This window comes from Trachemys scripta, chromosome 3, assembly GCF_013100865.1.
Source record: "Trachemys scripta elegans isolate TJP31775 chromosome 3, CAS_Tse_1.0, whole genome shotgun sequence".
In the NCBI taxonomy this organism is placed as follows: Eukaryota; Metazoa; Chordata; order Testudines; family Emydidae; genus Trachemys; species Trachemys scripta.
The window spans coordinates 69,922,795-69,937,477 of NC_048300.1; the positions used below are offsets into that span (position 1 = coordinate 69,922,795).

At 43.9% G+C, this 14,683-nt stretch overlaps 1 protein-coding gene across 1 annotated transcript; it reads right to left on the bottom strand.

Annotated features, from left to right (window-relative positions):
• Positions 1-2,590: 2,590 nt before the first annotated feature.
• On the bottom strand, positions 2,591-4,361 carry PIGM (phosphatidylinositol glycan anchor biosynthesis class M). Its single transcript, XM_034765030.1, has one exon. It carries the CDS (start codon positions 4,022-4,024, stop codon positions 2,732-2,734), a length of 1,293 nt encoding a protein of 430 aa, XP_034620921.1. The 5' UTR covers positions 4,025-4,361; the 3' UTR covers positions 2,591-2,731.
• Between the last annotated feature and the right edge of the window lie 10,322 nt (positions 4,362-14,683).

Consider the following 14,683-nt stretch of genomic DNA (forward strand, 5'->3'; position numbering starts at 1 on the left):
TGAAGAGCAAATTCGACATAAACCTCTTTTAGTTTTACTAATCTGGAGTGTTCTTAGTAGAATCTCTGGCCTCAATCCTCCAAGCTGTTAACTTCAGTGCCTTCATGGAGCCCTAATGAATTCCAATAGGGCTCTGAGTACTCAAAGCGTTTTTGTGTAGAACAGCTTGAAGAACTGGGGTTTAATGCTTTATTCTGAAGGCTTTTTTAAAATGAAAAAATGTAATTATAAAACAAAAGGGAAGGCTTAGTGGCACAGCATACAAATACCTATGGCAGAGTGCCACAAAGACTGTATCTGCTCTTGCAGCACACAGCACGATCAACGAGAGGGTAAATTTTTCAATAAGGGCCAGATTGATATTGACTTATGTTGACCAATACATTACACATGAATAGTGCCACTGAAGTCAATGGGACTACTTATGGAATCAGAGACTAGGTGTGAGCAAGGGTATTGCAATCTGGACCCCAATGAACCATAGTATAATGTTAATTTCTTGAATGATTATGCAGTTTATGCTTTCATTAATAAAACTAATGGCAAAAACAGAAAGCCAGATTTGTCACATGCACCCTAATGGAAAGGCAACACCAAACTACAATTCTGAGGTAAACATTGCCTTGGAGAAAGCTATTTTATATGGGTTTAGGGAATGCTGTGCTAAAAAAGAATTTTCTGAAACTAGATGTATAAGATAGGATGGAGTAAGTCCCATTCTGGGTCTCCACTACCAGAAACTTCTTCCCTGGTCTGAGCTCATGATATAATCTGTTCCCCTCTACTGCCTTATTGAAGCCACTCTGTGAGAGAGTAGACACATTGGGAGGTCAAGGGAGAACAATGAAGTGAGCTGTGGAGTAAATCCAACAGTGCTCAGAGAGAATAAAAAGCATGAAGCCTTCAATTTTTTCCACTTGGAAAGGTGGTGTATCACTCTGCCCCACTGAGTGACTGGGCAACAAAATGGCAGATGAAATTCAATGCTGATAAATGCTAAGTAATGCACATTGGAAAACATAACCCCAACTATCCCTATAAAATGATGGGGTCTAAAATTAGCCATTACCACTCCAGAAAGAGAGCTTGGAGTCATTGTGAATAGTTCTCTGAAAACATCCACTCAATGAGCAGCAGCAATCAAAAAAGAGAACAGAATGTTGGGAATCATTAAGAAAGGCATAGATAATAAGACCGAAAATATCATTCTGCCTCTATATAAATCTGTGGTACGCCCACATCTTGAATACTGCGTGCAGATCTGGCCACCCCATCTCAAAAAGATGTATTGGAATTGGAGAAGGTTCAGAAAAGGGCAACAAAACGTTAGGAAGCAAACAGCTTCCGTATCAGGAGAGATTAATAAGATTGGAACTTTTCAGCTTGGAAAAGAGACAACTAAGGAAGGATATGATAGAGGTCTATAAAATCATGACTGGTGTGGTGAAAGTAAATAGCACTTCCTTATTTACTCTCTCATATAAGAACTAGGGGTCACCTAATGAAATTAATAGGCAGGAGGTTTAAAACAAACAAAAGGAAGTATTTGCACAGTCAACCTGTGGATCTCCTTGCCAGAAGATGTTGTGAAGGCCAAGACTACAGCAAGGTTTAAAAAAGAACTAAATAAGTTCATGGAGGAAAGATCCACCAATGGCTATTTGCCAGGATGGGCACGGATGGTGTCCCTACCCTCTGTTTGCCAGAAGCTGGGAATGGGCAAAAGGGCATGGATCACTTGATGATTACCTGCTCTGTTCATTCTCTCTGCGGCACCAGGCATTGGCAACTGTTGGAAGACAGGATACTGGGCTAGATGGATCTTTGGTCTGACCCAGTATGGCTGTTCTTGTATAACTAATACTTAACTTGACTGATGAAAAAAAATTACCTATTTTACTAAGCTAGTTTAACATATTATTGATTGATGGTGAGTGAAAAAGGAGGACAATCCATCCTGTTAGCTGTAGGATGTCTGGAATTTTCCTGTTCTAGAGCTTATTCTTTGCAATGAACACGTAACTGCCAGTGCTAAAAAGAGTGAATAAAATAGCAAAAGGAAAATTGTGAGTGGTACACCTCTACCCCAATATAACACGAATTCGGATATAACATGGTAAAGTGGCGCTCCAGGGGGGCGGGGCTGCGCACTCCAGCGGATCAAAGCAAGTTCGATAAAATGCGGTTTCACCTATAATGCGGTACGATTTTTTGGCTCCCGAGGACAGCGTTATATTGGGGTAGAGGTGTATAAGCACTCCTTTCTGTTAAAAAAAATATCAAGTACAAAACACCAGGATTGTGTACCCATAAAATACAGACAAAAATATAATCATTTGGTAACTGATCACTTTAAGTTATATTTGTTCTCCATCAACCTAACACTTAAAAAAAAAAAAAAAAAAAAAGGAGTATGAGAAGATACCATCAGAGCTATAATACCCCTCCTCTGCAATCTTATGAGTTCTACCCAATACTGAGTTTACTCAAAACTGAGACCAGCCCTCTCCCTGCTGTGGTGGTGGTGGTGGTGAAGTCCCCAAACACTTAATCCCACTCTCCCACCCAAAAATCACATGACACTGGAAAAGGCTATTTATAGAGAATGTGTTTTAGGACTGTGTAGGTACAATTGCATTACTGATATTAGGCCAAGTCCTGCTCATTTGAGCAATCTCATTAAAGTCAATGGGACTACTGGTAGGATTTGGCACACATACCGATGTGCATATTACTGATGTTTGAGTTTCTTGGCTACTTGTGCTCCTTTTTGATAGTGAGAAATAATCTGAACAAGGATGAAGCAGTTAATGAAAAGGAAAAGCAAGCCAGCCAGCCAGATAAGTAAAAAGGTATTCTTTCCTTTAAATTCCAGAAAATATGCAGGTGCCAGCCATAGTGCCTGTCCAAGAAACCACAGAAGGAGAAGCAAAACACCCCGCTGCCAGGACATTCTCACAACAGGCATTACAAGGGGCAAGAGGCAGAGGTACCAAAGAAAATATTGGGATGTGCACACTTTGTTAAAACTTACAAAAATAGCAGTATGTAGGAAACAACAAAAGACAAGGTCCTTGTAATAGGCTAAAGACACAACTAGAAGAAGGAGCAGCTGTGGCAGGAAAGCTGCAAGTCCTAGGACAAAACTCCATTCACTCTCTGCAGTCAAATACAGCATGTAGAAATAGGGGGAGAAATTATGACGGATATCCCTCCTGGTCAAATGGTAGAAGTAGGTATGTTCCAAAAACTCCCAACCATAGAGATAATAAAATGAAAGGCTCAAGGCTGCAAATGTCAATCCACTAACCGCCACAAAAAACAATACATCACGGCCCAGCAGCCTTAAAATAAGCTGCCAGAAGTGGTCCACAAGAGAAAACTTTGATTTTTTTAAATGGACGGTATCTGTTGTCCCTTTTCCACAGCATCCATTATTCTGTAGATGAAGGGCTACTGGCAGGGCATAAGTCACTGGGTAAATTTTCATATGCACTGAAAAGCCATAAAATATAGCAGATTTCACTATGTTTCCTTTTTCTATGTAATACATGGTGGCAAGCACAAGTACTGCTACAAGAGACTCTGCATTTCCTCTGCTGGACACAGCCATTGGTAGAGGATTGAGAAGCCAGAAAGCACAGTACCCGAAGGCTTTGCTGGTGTCCACTCCCCTGAGCAGCAGGATTTGGTATATGAGGTATGCAGCTATTATATCACCAGTAATGAAAAGCAGCTTTCCATAAAGAGGCGTAAGGTAGATGTTTGGAGTTAAGATCCAGCCCAGCAGAGGGGTGTAGCGGTAGGTCGCTCTTCGGTATGGGGAGCTCCCCTCTGTTACGAATCTGGCGGCATCTGTGAACACGTCATAGTCAATGTCCGTATATTTCACCAGCATAGTCCTGTCTTGATAGACTCCGTAAAAGACTAGAGCAAGTCGGAGGACGACAGCCGCGCCGATCAGCACATCCCGCCTCAGCAAGGCCGTGGCCACTTCTTCCTTGAGAGGCTGGTGCGATGGCATCGTTGTGTGTGTGTCAAAGGGCAACTCCAGAGGCCGACACCGGACCGACCCTCTGCCCAGGCTGCTGCCGAATGCGAAGCTACCCTCGGCCTTTCCGCCCCTCCCCTGATACCTGCGGGCCGCCCCGGGGCCACGGCGAGGGGCGCTGCCAGCGGGAGCGGGGCCCGGGCTGACCAGGGTGGAGGCAGGGCCCTAAGAACCCGGGACGCGCGTTCCGGCCCGGCGCTAAGAGGCGGCGGCCGGGCCCTGCGGAGCCCCCGGGCTGGGAGCGAGGCAGCGCGCGCCCCCTGAGGTAGGTACCTGGCCCGGCCGGGCAGGAAAAAGGCTCCCGAGCTGCCCCGCGCTCTCGCTGCGGGGAAAGAGCCCAAACCACCACTGCTTCCGCGTTAGTGGGCGGGGCACCAGAAAGCCCCGCCCCTCCACTAGCGGCAGAGGAGGCAAGCGCTGCCAGGAAGGGCGCATGCGCATTAAAAACCCTGACACAGCTGCCCTCATTGCCCTGTCCGAGCTGGGGGAGAGAGGGCGGGGCGGGGCCCATCGGGGGTCCTCTGCTGCTGCTGCTGCTGGTTTGGCTTCAGATTTCCACGTGTCTGAGGAAATCTCCGCGCCCCCGCCCCCAAGGGACAGGGTTCCCAGAGGTGGGAGAGGATGCCCCCCAAACCTCAGCCCTGGGCGCAGCTGCTGCAGTGTCACTGCTCCCTACTCTCCCCCCAGAGTAACACAAGCGTCAGACCCTTTCAGGTGGGTTTTGACACAGGCAGGTCTGCGCTGCTCATCCCTCTCTCCTTTCATAGGGTTGCCAACAGTGTATTTAAAAAACAAGGGACTGTTTTCTTAGCACCTCCTCCCAATATTATTATTAATAAGCAGTACTCACCCCCGGGGATATTTCTTGCTGCTTTTTTGCAGCACTCTGCAACTCCTGATCTTATTGTACAGAGATGAAAAAAAATAAGGGACTGTTGGGAACCTGTCCTGTACCTCATTTTGCTCCCCCAGGTACCCACATTCTACCTGGCTGAAATTTAGGTATATCAGAAATGAAGTATCATGGAAGTTCAGCTACAGTACGAGATATTTACACTGAGGGAATCGATTCCATAGTATTATGTTTCCTGTATTAATATTTTGGGGGGTTTCTCCTTCTTCGGGTCTCCGTCACACATTGTGTGGCATATTTAGGCTTTGGCAGGTTGAAAGCCACACCAAGGACAGGGCTCTGTACCATGTTTGGGATTTTATCCCCTGTGTCCCTTTCTCATTGTATCACACAGAGAGGAGCTGCCTGATGAGTGGAACCCTCCTGTGCACCATGTAGGTATATGGGAGGCTGCAACGGAGTGTGTGAGATAGGTGCAAAGAGGCAGTTGTTAAAAAGCTAACTTCTCTAATACCAGGAGCTCTCTTCTTTTTCTGTCTTTAATAACAAACAACAATTTTAATGGTGGCTGTTCCAATGGGAATAAGCCAGCAAAAACTTAACACAAAAATCTAGATCATATTAACTGTGTAATATTACAACAGTACACGAGGGATTTATCAACATCCCTTTTTCTACACAACATATGTGGCCTCCCTTGGTGGGCTCAAAATGTGCTCACTAAGCCACAAATTGTGGGATTAATATCTGCTCTACGCACCAAAATATGTAGCTTCAGATCCTATAATAATTGGCATGGGGCATCAAAAATGTTTTAATATCTTATCCCTTGTTGGGTTCAAGACAGCCACTTATCTAAATAATATATCCCCATGTCTATTTGTCAGTTACTGTACATTTCTGTTTCAGGCAGGATGCTACCTATTATGACACTATTCTTGCCATGTCTCTCCCTTCCTCTAGGATTTTGCACAACTCTTCCTTGCCACTTTTATTGGAACATAGATTATCATTTCCACTCCTTTGAGAAAATATCTTATTGTGACAAAACTGATTCTTTCCTGCCAGGTTAGATTTCAAATAGAGTTTGGGATTTGAAAGCATGAATATACAGTTTGGTGTGACTAAGATCAATAGTTTAATGGTACTGGATTTAAAAAAAAAAAAAAGCCTTTGCTAATTCACAGTGCTGTGAAGTCTAGCTTTGGACAGGTTCTGTTATCCATGCTGAGGCAATACTCCCATTGATTCAAAGGGAACAAGAACTGTATGACTCTCAGCTTGTCTTCACTCCAGGGGCTATAGTGGCATGGCTGCATTGCCTGGTGTAGATGCAGCCTACGGCTATGGAAGGGGTTTTTTACATTGCTGCAGGGAATCCGCCTGCCTGAGCTACAATAACTAGGTCATCAGAAACATATTTCCATTGACCTAGCCACATCTACAGCAGGAGTCAGATTGGCTTAGCTATGGCACTCACAGGTGTGGATTTTTCATACCTCTGAATGATGTAGCTATGCCAATCTAAATGTTTAGATCAGGCCTGTATGAAAAGACAGCCCCTTCCTGGGGCCCTCCTCCTGGGTCAGGCCGTAGCATGAGCAGTGTGTCTGCCTCAATTTCTCCTTTCTTCTGTAGACCCCCAGTAACACTATTCAAGCTTGCTAAGCATAGATAGCCTTCTGCAGGGTTAAGTTATTACAAAAAGAGTCCCACACCTGTAAACCGGAATCCCCCAGCATAGTCCAAACTATATATTCACTCTTTCAAATCACAACACTCCAAGTACAGCTCCATGTCTCTCACCGTGCCTCCACTTTCCAGTACAGCTCCAGCACATCTCAACACACTTCAGCCCAGACAGGGTGTTTCTCTCCACCCTGTTTAATCCTCAGGTCTGGTTCTAGCTCTCCCCTACAAAGATCAGCAGGCACACCTCTTCATCAATCTCCAAGCCTTAACCCTCTCTGGCCATCTGGTTTCAGCTCTCCAGCTCAGTAAACCAGCAGGCAACTCCGTCTGCTGCTCACAGCTCTCTCCAGTCATGGCTTTCTAGCCTGGGGAAGTTTGTAGGTGACCCCTCTTAGCTGCCTTCCACCAGTCTGATGTGAATCTTCCTTAAGGGGCACTTCCTCCCTGAAGCTCTCAGCCCAGCTTTGCTAAGCTCTCTACCTTCAAGACTCTACATTCTCACATTTGGTTCTGAACTCTCTAACTCTAGACTCTCTTCTCCCTTGGTTTGGGCTGTCTCCGATGTACAACTCCCTGGGACAGTCCCATCCTCCTCATTACAGCAAATGAGGTCACACCTGGACTGAAACAGGAGCGCAGAGCTTGATTTCATTTGTGAGTGTTTAACTGGATCCTGAAAAAAGAAAGGGTAGATAACTGCCTTCAAAAGAGGAAAGAGGTAAATAAAATAGTGAGTCTGCTTCAGCTACTGTTCTGTACCAGTGTGATCAAATGATATTTTCTGAGCTAAAGAAGCCATTGATTTGACTTATCAATAATTTAACATCCTGAAAGAAAGCTTGAAGCTCTTCAAAATAATTAAGATTCTTCCTTTGAAGCAGTTTGCTTCAGGAGTGGTACCTGCATGCTAAACCTAATTGATCATGATGTATAATGATTTAGAGCAGGAAGGTAGTTTTATTAAAACCATGAATCTGTTGTTTCTGTAAAACATTGTTTTTATTTATACAAGCTACCAGGACCCACTTTTATAAAATGTCAGGAGATAAAACTAATAGAACCATTAAGACTGACATTGGTTGACTTCATTGCACATGAAGGGACAAGTAAATTGTGAAGAAGAATGTGGTTTCAGCCACAGTGACACATAAAATATAAACTGAATAGAAATATTTATGCATTCCACAGATATTTTCCTTTATCTTTCAGGTCCTTGCTTTGTAAAGTCTCAAAGTCTGTGCCTTTCAGATGAGGTCTTAAAAGCTGAGGTCCTGTCTACTCTGTATGTACATTAAAGATTCCATTGTATTTTCACAATAAGAGGGTAAGAGGTTTTTTGCCCTGATCTCATCAAAATTTTCCCTCTTCATATCTTCATGCTGTGTTGGTTGCTACCGTCTCCCTTAGAAGTAGAAGCATTTCAGTGAGGTGCTGTACAAAGACAAATTGTTTCAAAACCCAGCTACGCTACTGTTGTTGTTTAACACTTCTATTGTGATAGCCTCCTGGAGACCAACCAGGTTGGGGTCTTATTGTTCAAGGCACTATACAAATATATAGAAAATGAGTTTACAGTCTAAAAGACAAGGCATAACAGGAGGATGACAAAATCAGAGTCAGGGATGGAGAAGATGCAGTAATAACAATGATAGAAAATGTGCCCAATGCTTAGTCAGTCAGGAGCAGTAATCACAATTCACCACCCGTCTGGGTGTTATCAGGTTGCTGTTTAGTGTGTGCATTATGGAAGAGTTTTGAGGGGAGAGTTGGTGGTGGCTTTTTGCATTTTGACAGCTTTCTTCAAACTAAAGCATCACAAGGGGAAATGTGGTTGGCATCAAGGCCAGAAAGATGATTACAGTAGTCAGGGGTCAAGATGATGGGGGGCCTGAACAAGAACCTTGGTAGCCTGGACAGACAGAAAAGGTCGAATGTTTGAAATATGATGTAGGGAGAAGCAAGAAGTGGCAGCATTTACAAAACAATCACTTAAAAGCAAGGAAGTAAATGCTGAACAATATGTGGTCAGTGTAAGGTCTATTATAAACACATTATTCTTAGAAAATATTAAAGAAATGCACTTTTCAGCATACCACAACTTCAATTCTGACCTATGGAATGGTTTTCATGTATTTTGTTATGTTAATTTTGGAATCTAAATATTTTCTTTTGAGGGATACTATTAAGTGGAAAATACTGTCATTTAATATATTTGTCAACTGACAATAGAGTTTTGGGAAAGTAATTATAATAGTTGTTTCTGAAAAGTAATATAGTATATGTAGTTTGATGGGAAACGGTTTATGGTAGGTTGGACTTACATTTCAGGCTGTCTTTCTCTACTCTAACTTTCCATATAAATTTGAATTAAATTCAAGATCTTGGTTTTTATCTTCAGGGTGCTGCATGGCCTAGGCCTAGGATATTTAAAAAATTGCCAAAATCTCCTCCAGGATGAAGACCATGGCTGATAACTACATTCCCCTGGCACAATGGAACTCTCTGCAGTAAGGGTAATACTCGACTGTGCAGGAGACAGAACTGTCTTAGGGGCCAGCCCAAGATTGTAGAATGAACTGCCCCAGAAGCTAAGGACCATCAAAACCCACCACCTTCCCCTCCAAGTGCAAGGTGCCTTTCTTTGGCATTGCCTTCTCTAACATAGACACAGATCAATATATATTTAAAATCAACAAAACACACCAAATATATAAAAAAATACAAAACCCCAACCAAAGAACCCCTAAAACCCTACCAGAATAGGACACTCCACTCGACACATTTCTGCTGCTGGGGAGCGGATGAGAAAATAAACATGTGACAGATGTGTAGTCACATGGCATAATACATTATTGGAAGGCACTCAGAAACTACAGTGAGGAGTGTGGTGCAAGAACCTATGTAGAACAGAATAGTGTCACAGGGTGGCTGGCCCCTTTAAGGGGAAAAGGTGCCTCAGTCCACGCAATTTGTTCACCTCTCTGGTGGGTAATAATAAATGAGGTAATGTGATTAACTCAGGCCAGGCCTGGAGATATAAGGGAAAGAGAGCAAGTCACCTGGACTCTTCTTTGGGGGGGCAATGCACTCATATTGGAGGATGGTATGCATTTAAATAGGAGGACTTGGTCTGTTAGGTTGAACAGAAGCCTAAGAAGCTATGCATTGCTTGAGAAGCATCTGTAAGGAGCAAGACTGGCTCTTGTAGGGGATAGTAATACTGTATGGGTGCTTCAGCTCTGGGAAGGAAGGCTGGGGACTCCTTACTGAAGGAAGAACAAGAGATGTCCCAGAACCCAGCTCTGGGAAGCAGGGCTGAGGAGGTCTCTTGCTTTAAGGAAAGAGATCTCTTTGAACTGTGGAGCCAGTGGGGTGAAGCTGGTGTGAAACATTAATGTGTGCAGAATAAATAAACTGATCCTCTTCCAGAAAGGGAATGTTCTAAAATACTATGGACTAGGTGAGTTATTGGAGAGCCCTGTGAGAAAGAACAAAAGTGAGTCAAAGTGCTGCAGAGCTACTCTAAGCCATAAAACGGTGTTTAGGAAGTAGCTGATAGAACTAACTTGTACATACTGATGTACCTTATTCAAAATGGTCTTGTGGCCAGCTTCTCATATTATGGTGAAAGAAGTATTTTGGGTTTGGGGTCAGAGTTAAAGTTATGGCAAAGGTGGTCACTTCCTACTTCTCTGCCAGGGTGAATGATACAGTGTAGTTTACAACACTAGTTAGTAAAGCACTTAAAATATCTTCCTAGAGGAAAAGCACTAATATAAATGTAAGATGGTCATTATTACCTAGAGATTTTTCTGTGAATGTGTCTAATACTGTTGGATAAATCTATACACTTATTTACACCCCATGGTAAAAAAGCTGTCTATTCAGACTTCTAATGGGAAAACAATTTCTGTCACTTGTTTAAACTGGTAGGTTGTAGTTTTTTTACACACAAGTTAGCAGGTCTGGTTAAAAGCTAACTTGTGTCTGAAAACTACAGCCTACCTTGTCTTCAGAAGGATTTTACAATGAGACCTAATGCATGTTGTTTATCTCATTGTAAAAACTTGCCTTTTTTGGCATTTAAGATGTAGCTGATCAGTTTCAAAGCTATGTAGCTCATCATGGTAGTATCTGAGCACCTCCCAATAATGTATTAAGCAACATGACTAAACATCTGTCATGTGTGTTCTCTCCTCCTCTTGCCAGAGGGAGAAGTGTGGTTAGTGAAGTGTCATGTTTTAGTAAGGTTTATTTTATTAAATATATGTGTAAACAGGGTCTGAATGAGCTATCACCTGACATCTAGTAATGAGCTGGGGAAAAAGACTTTAGGAGCAGACCATGTTTGAATAGCTATGCCTATTCTGCTTAGGTATGCAGCAGATGGAGCTTCTTTGCCAAAATGATTTTTTTTTTTCTAGTTTGGGTTACAAATCCACTCTAGTATTTGAATGTGGATAATGAAATGTTATCCTTACTGTACAAGTAAAGGGCAGCAGAACTATGCTTAGCATACCCTGATTAAGAAGGTCACCCTAAACTGAACCTCACTTGCTAAACAGGGAGTGGTGATGCCAAATCTCAGCGAAGATGAGTGGGTGTGGATTCTGTCTAGGGAGTCCTAGATGCTATTAGCCCTGTTCCTCTCCTCTGTTTAATGAGAGAGAGATGATGAGATTAAATTGAGTCCTTGTTTCCAGTTGATGATTCCTAGAGCTGACATCACTGCTGAGCAGCTCTAGGAGCTAAGCTTTAGACCTGGTGTGGGGACAGTGAAAGACAGCACAGAGACTGTCCTGGCTTTGTGGTTCTCCACTACCTGCTGAACTCACTAAGAGCTGGGTTAAGTGGCACAACCTCAGAATGTGATGTCCTGGGGGCAACAGCAGCCAGCGGTGGCAGAGAAGCAGTGGCAGCAGAGAAACAGTGGCGAATGTGAGCCAGTTGCAGCAGAAGCATTGCCTGATGCATCCTGGGGTGAGAGGTTGACCCCATGAATGCACCTCTGATCTCTGGGTCTTCACTAACCAAGGATAGACAACTGTGAGTGGGGTGCAGCAGAAGGAAAGGGGAGTGTTGTGTTAAAGGAGCATTTTTTCATCAGACTTTCCCACCACAAGGGGGAAAGTGCAGCAAAGGACACTGACCAATGCACAGTGAGGTCAGGCTTGCTTATGGTCGTGTGCTTTTGAATGTGGTTGTTTTGTTTTCCCAAGTAAATACTTGGTTCCCTTTCCCTCTTAATAAAACTTCTTTTCTTTATACATAGACTCAGTGCTTGCAAGTGGGGAAGTATTGCCTCTTCCAGGTGTCCAAGGGTGATAAATTTTCCCAGATTACTGGGGGGGAGGGCTCAATGTGGTTGTATTCTGTATTGCTAAGAGGGACCCCTAGATATTGAACCCATCCCTTGTTGCTGCTTACTCTACCTGGCAGAATGGTTACATTTGTGTTGCTGTGTTTATATGACAGAAGGCAAGGTCAAATCCAGGTGGGAGGAATAGTGCTGACCTCACCTAGTTACATCGTGGTAAAAACTAACTGCTTCATATCTCCACTAAGTTTACAGAAAGATAACTGTTATTATCTTGCTATTTAAAAAAACACCTCGCCTTATTGGCAGTGAAAACCTACCCAAAAATTATGGGGCAGCCTAGACTTTAATTCAACCAGCTACCTCATATTACAACTACACCCTGCCTTATCTCCACTAGGATTTTACCTTGAGTTAGCTGACTTGAGTTAAGAGCACACACCCCTACTTTTTTTTTTTTCTCTTCAGTGAAGACAAGGCCTAACAGAGGTACTCAACCTCATCGCTGCCAGGTTTAGCCTGTGTTTACTCCAGAGAAGGATTCTAGGGAGAGGAGATTTGGGAGTGAGCATGTTAAAGAGTGGCCAATTAGCCAGCAGGGAGGAAGTGAGGAGGATTTGGATGCACAGGAAGAGGTCCTGGGAAGGGGAGAGGGTTGTTTGGGATATGGAGCAGATGGCTTCATTTTTGAGGGATCAGGGCTAGGAACCCATAGTGTGTGTGTGGGGGGGGAGGTGTTAATTCTTTCTATGCTGCTGTCTTGTGAGGTGGTAGGAAGGGAAGAAGAAGAAACTGGTGGGGGCCCAAGAGGGCTGGAAATCAGCCACATGTAAAGCTAAAGACTGTTGGTGAATAGGCCTGACCCTTGGAGGATGGACTATAGCAGGCAAGAGACTAGTGTAGACAGCTGATTCTGGTGTTTTCCTTTGGACTCTGATATAACTCCAGACAGGGTGGACTTCTGACTTAGCTAGAGGCAATCACACCTGCCTGCTAGGGTCTCTGCAAAAATCACATGCTCTTGTCCCGCCACCTAAAGTATTTGTGTAATACACAGGGGAAACTGAGGCACTCACACAGTATTCCTACAAAACGTTAAGAAAATTCCCACTTTGTCATACTAGTCTATACCAGTGTTCTCAGTATTGCAAAGATCCACCTTGTCTGCTATCACCCTAAGTACTACCCTATAGTATCCCACTTGAAACACCCCCATTTTATTATTCCCCACCAACAACTGTATTTTGAGATGCATCCATTACATAGTCTTAAACCATTCAATATCTGTTGTATTGATTTTTTGTATAGTACTAATTTCTTTTGGTCAGAATGTCAGGCAGTACTTCAGATGTTTACAGCAGTCTAAATATATTATGTCAACACAATTACTTGAAGTACCCAAATGTGATTTCATAAAAAGGTCACACTTGATAAGATCTTTTTTCCACAAAATGTTGGCTGGCATTAATTATGCTATCCTCCTTTATTTCTCTTTCGATTGAGTCCTTTATCATCCATTCCCTGATTTTGCTCTATAGTAACACAGGTCATCCTGCTTACTCTTTTTTAAATATTGGCATGATATTATCTGTTTTCTCATCCTCTTGGAACTTCCCTGGTAGGCCAAAAGCAAGGAGCAAAGACAGAGGAGCCTAGTACATGAAAAGAAACTGAAGTGGTGAGACTGCAGCAGAGCAATCTGTAGTCCTTTGCCAGATACAAAAGGGATTGTCATTTATTACGCTCTCTTTTTATTTAGGACATAGCAAGTACCTGCAGCCTGGCCTTGTCTTCCACTAACTGCTAGTCTAGTAATGCTTTCTTCATCCCATTTCCTTTCCAACTCCAATCACCTTATATCGTCACTGTATTTACTTGTGACGTTTCCCTGTTTGGGTGCTTCAGCTCTGGGAAGGAAGGCTGGGGACTCCTGACTGAAGGAAGAGCAAGAGACGACCCTGAACCCAGTTCTGGGAAGCAGGGCTGAAGGGGTCTCTTGCTTTAAGGAGAGAGACCTGTTTGAACTGTGGAGCCAGAGGGGTGAAACTTAGATGCTTGGTGGTGATGTCTGTAGATGGAGGTGGAAGAGAGACGGGTGAAAGTAAGCCGGTATGGCGTACCAGTAAAAAGTGGCCGCCGATACTGGCCCGTACACAGCTGACTTTAAAGCGCTGCCGCGGCAGCGCTTTAACATCATTGCCCCTTTTGCCCCCCCACCCCGGCTGCCGAGGGGGGTGTGCAAAAGGAGCAACTGCCCCAGGGCCGGCGATTTAAAAGGGCCCAGGGCTCTGACTGCCGCCGCCGCTACCACAGCAGCAGCAGCTGAAGCCCCAAGCCCTTTAAATCGCCACTGGAGCCCAGGGCAGCGCAGGCCAGGCAGCGTGGATGGGCTGGTTGCGGGATGCTGATCCTCCCAGCTCTGCCCCTTCTGTCTGAGGCCCCTGTACCGGTAAGTGTTCAATGTTACTTTCACCCCTGAAGAGAGAGGACAAGCATGGCAAACATCTTTCCCTTTATCATGTTCTTTCTTCCCATTTGGCTGGTGAGCATTACCTCATCGTAGTCCCTGACTGACCAAGGGAAGGGGGTGACTCATTCAAAAGTCCAACAGATCCTTTGTTGCTGTCTAGGCCAGTGTCTTTTGTTCTTGTGAGGCTGGGCTGGGTTTGTACCATACGTGCCCTGATGAGGTGTGAACTGCCCCTCTGTTCCTGGAGAGTTTTGGCTGGGCTTGTTTTAAACCTTGAGGACACATTTTCAGTCGCATAAC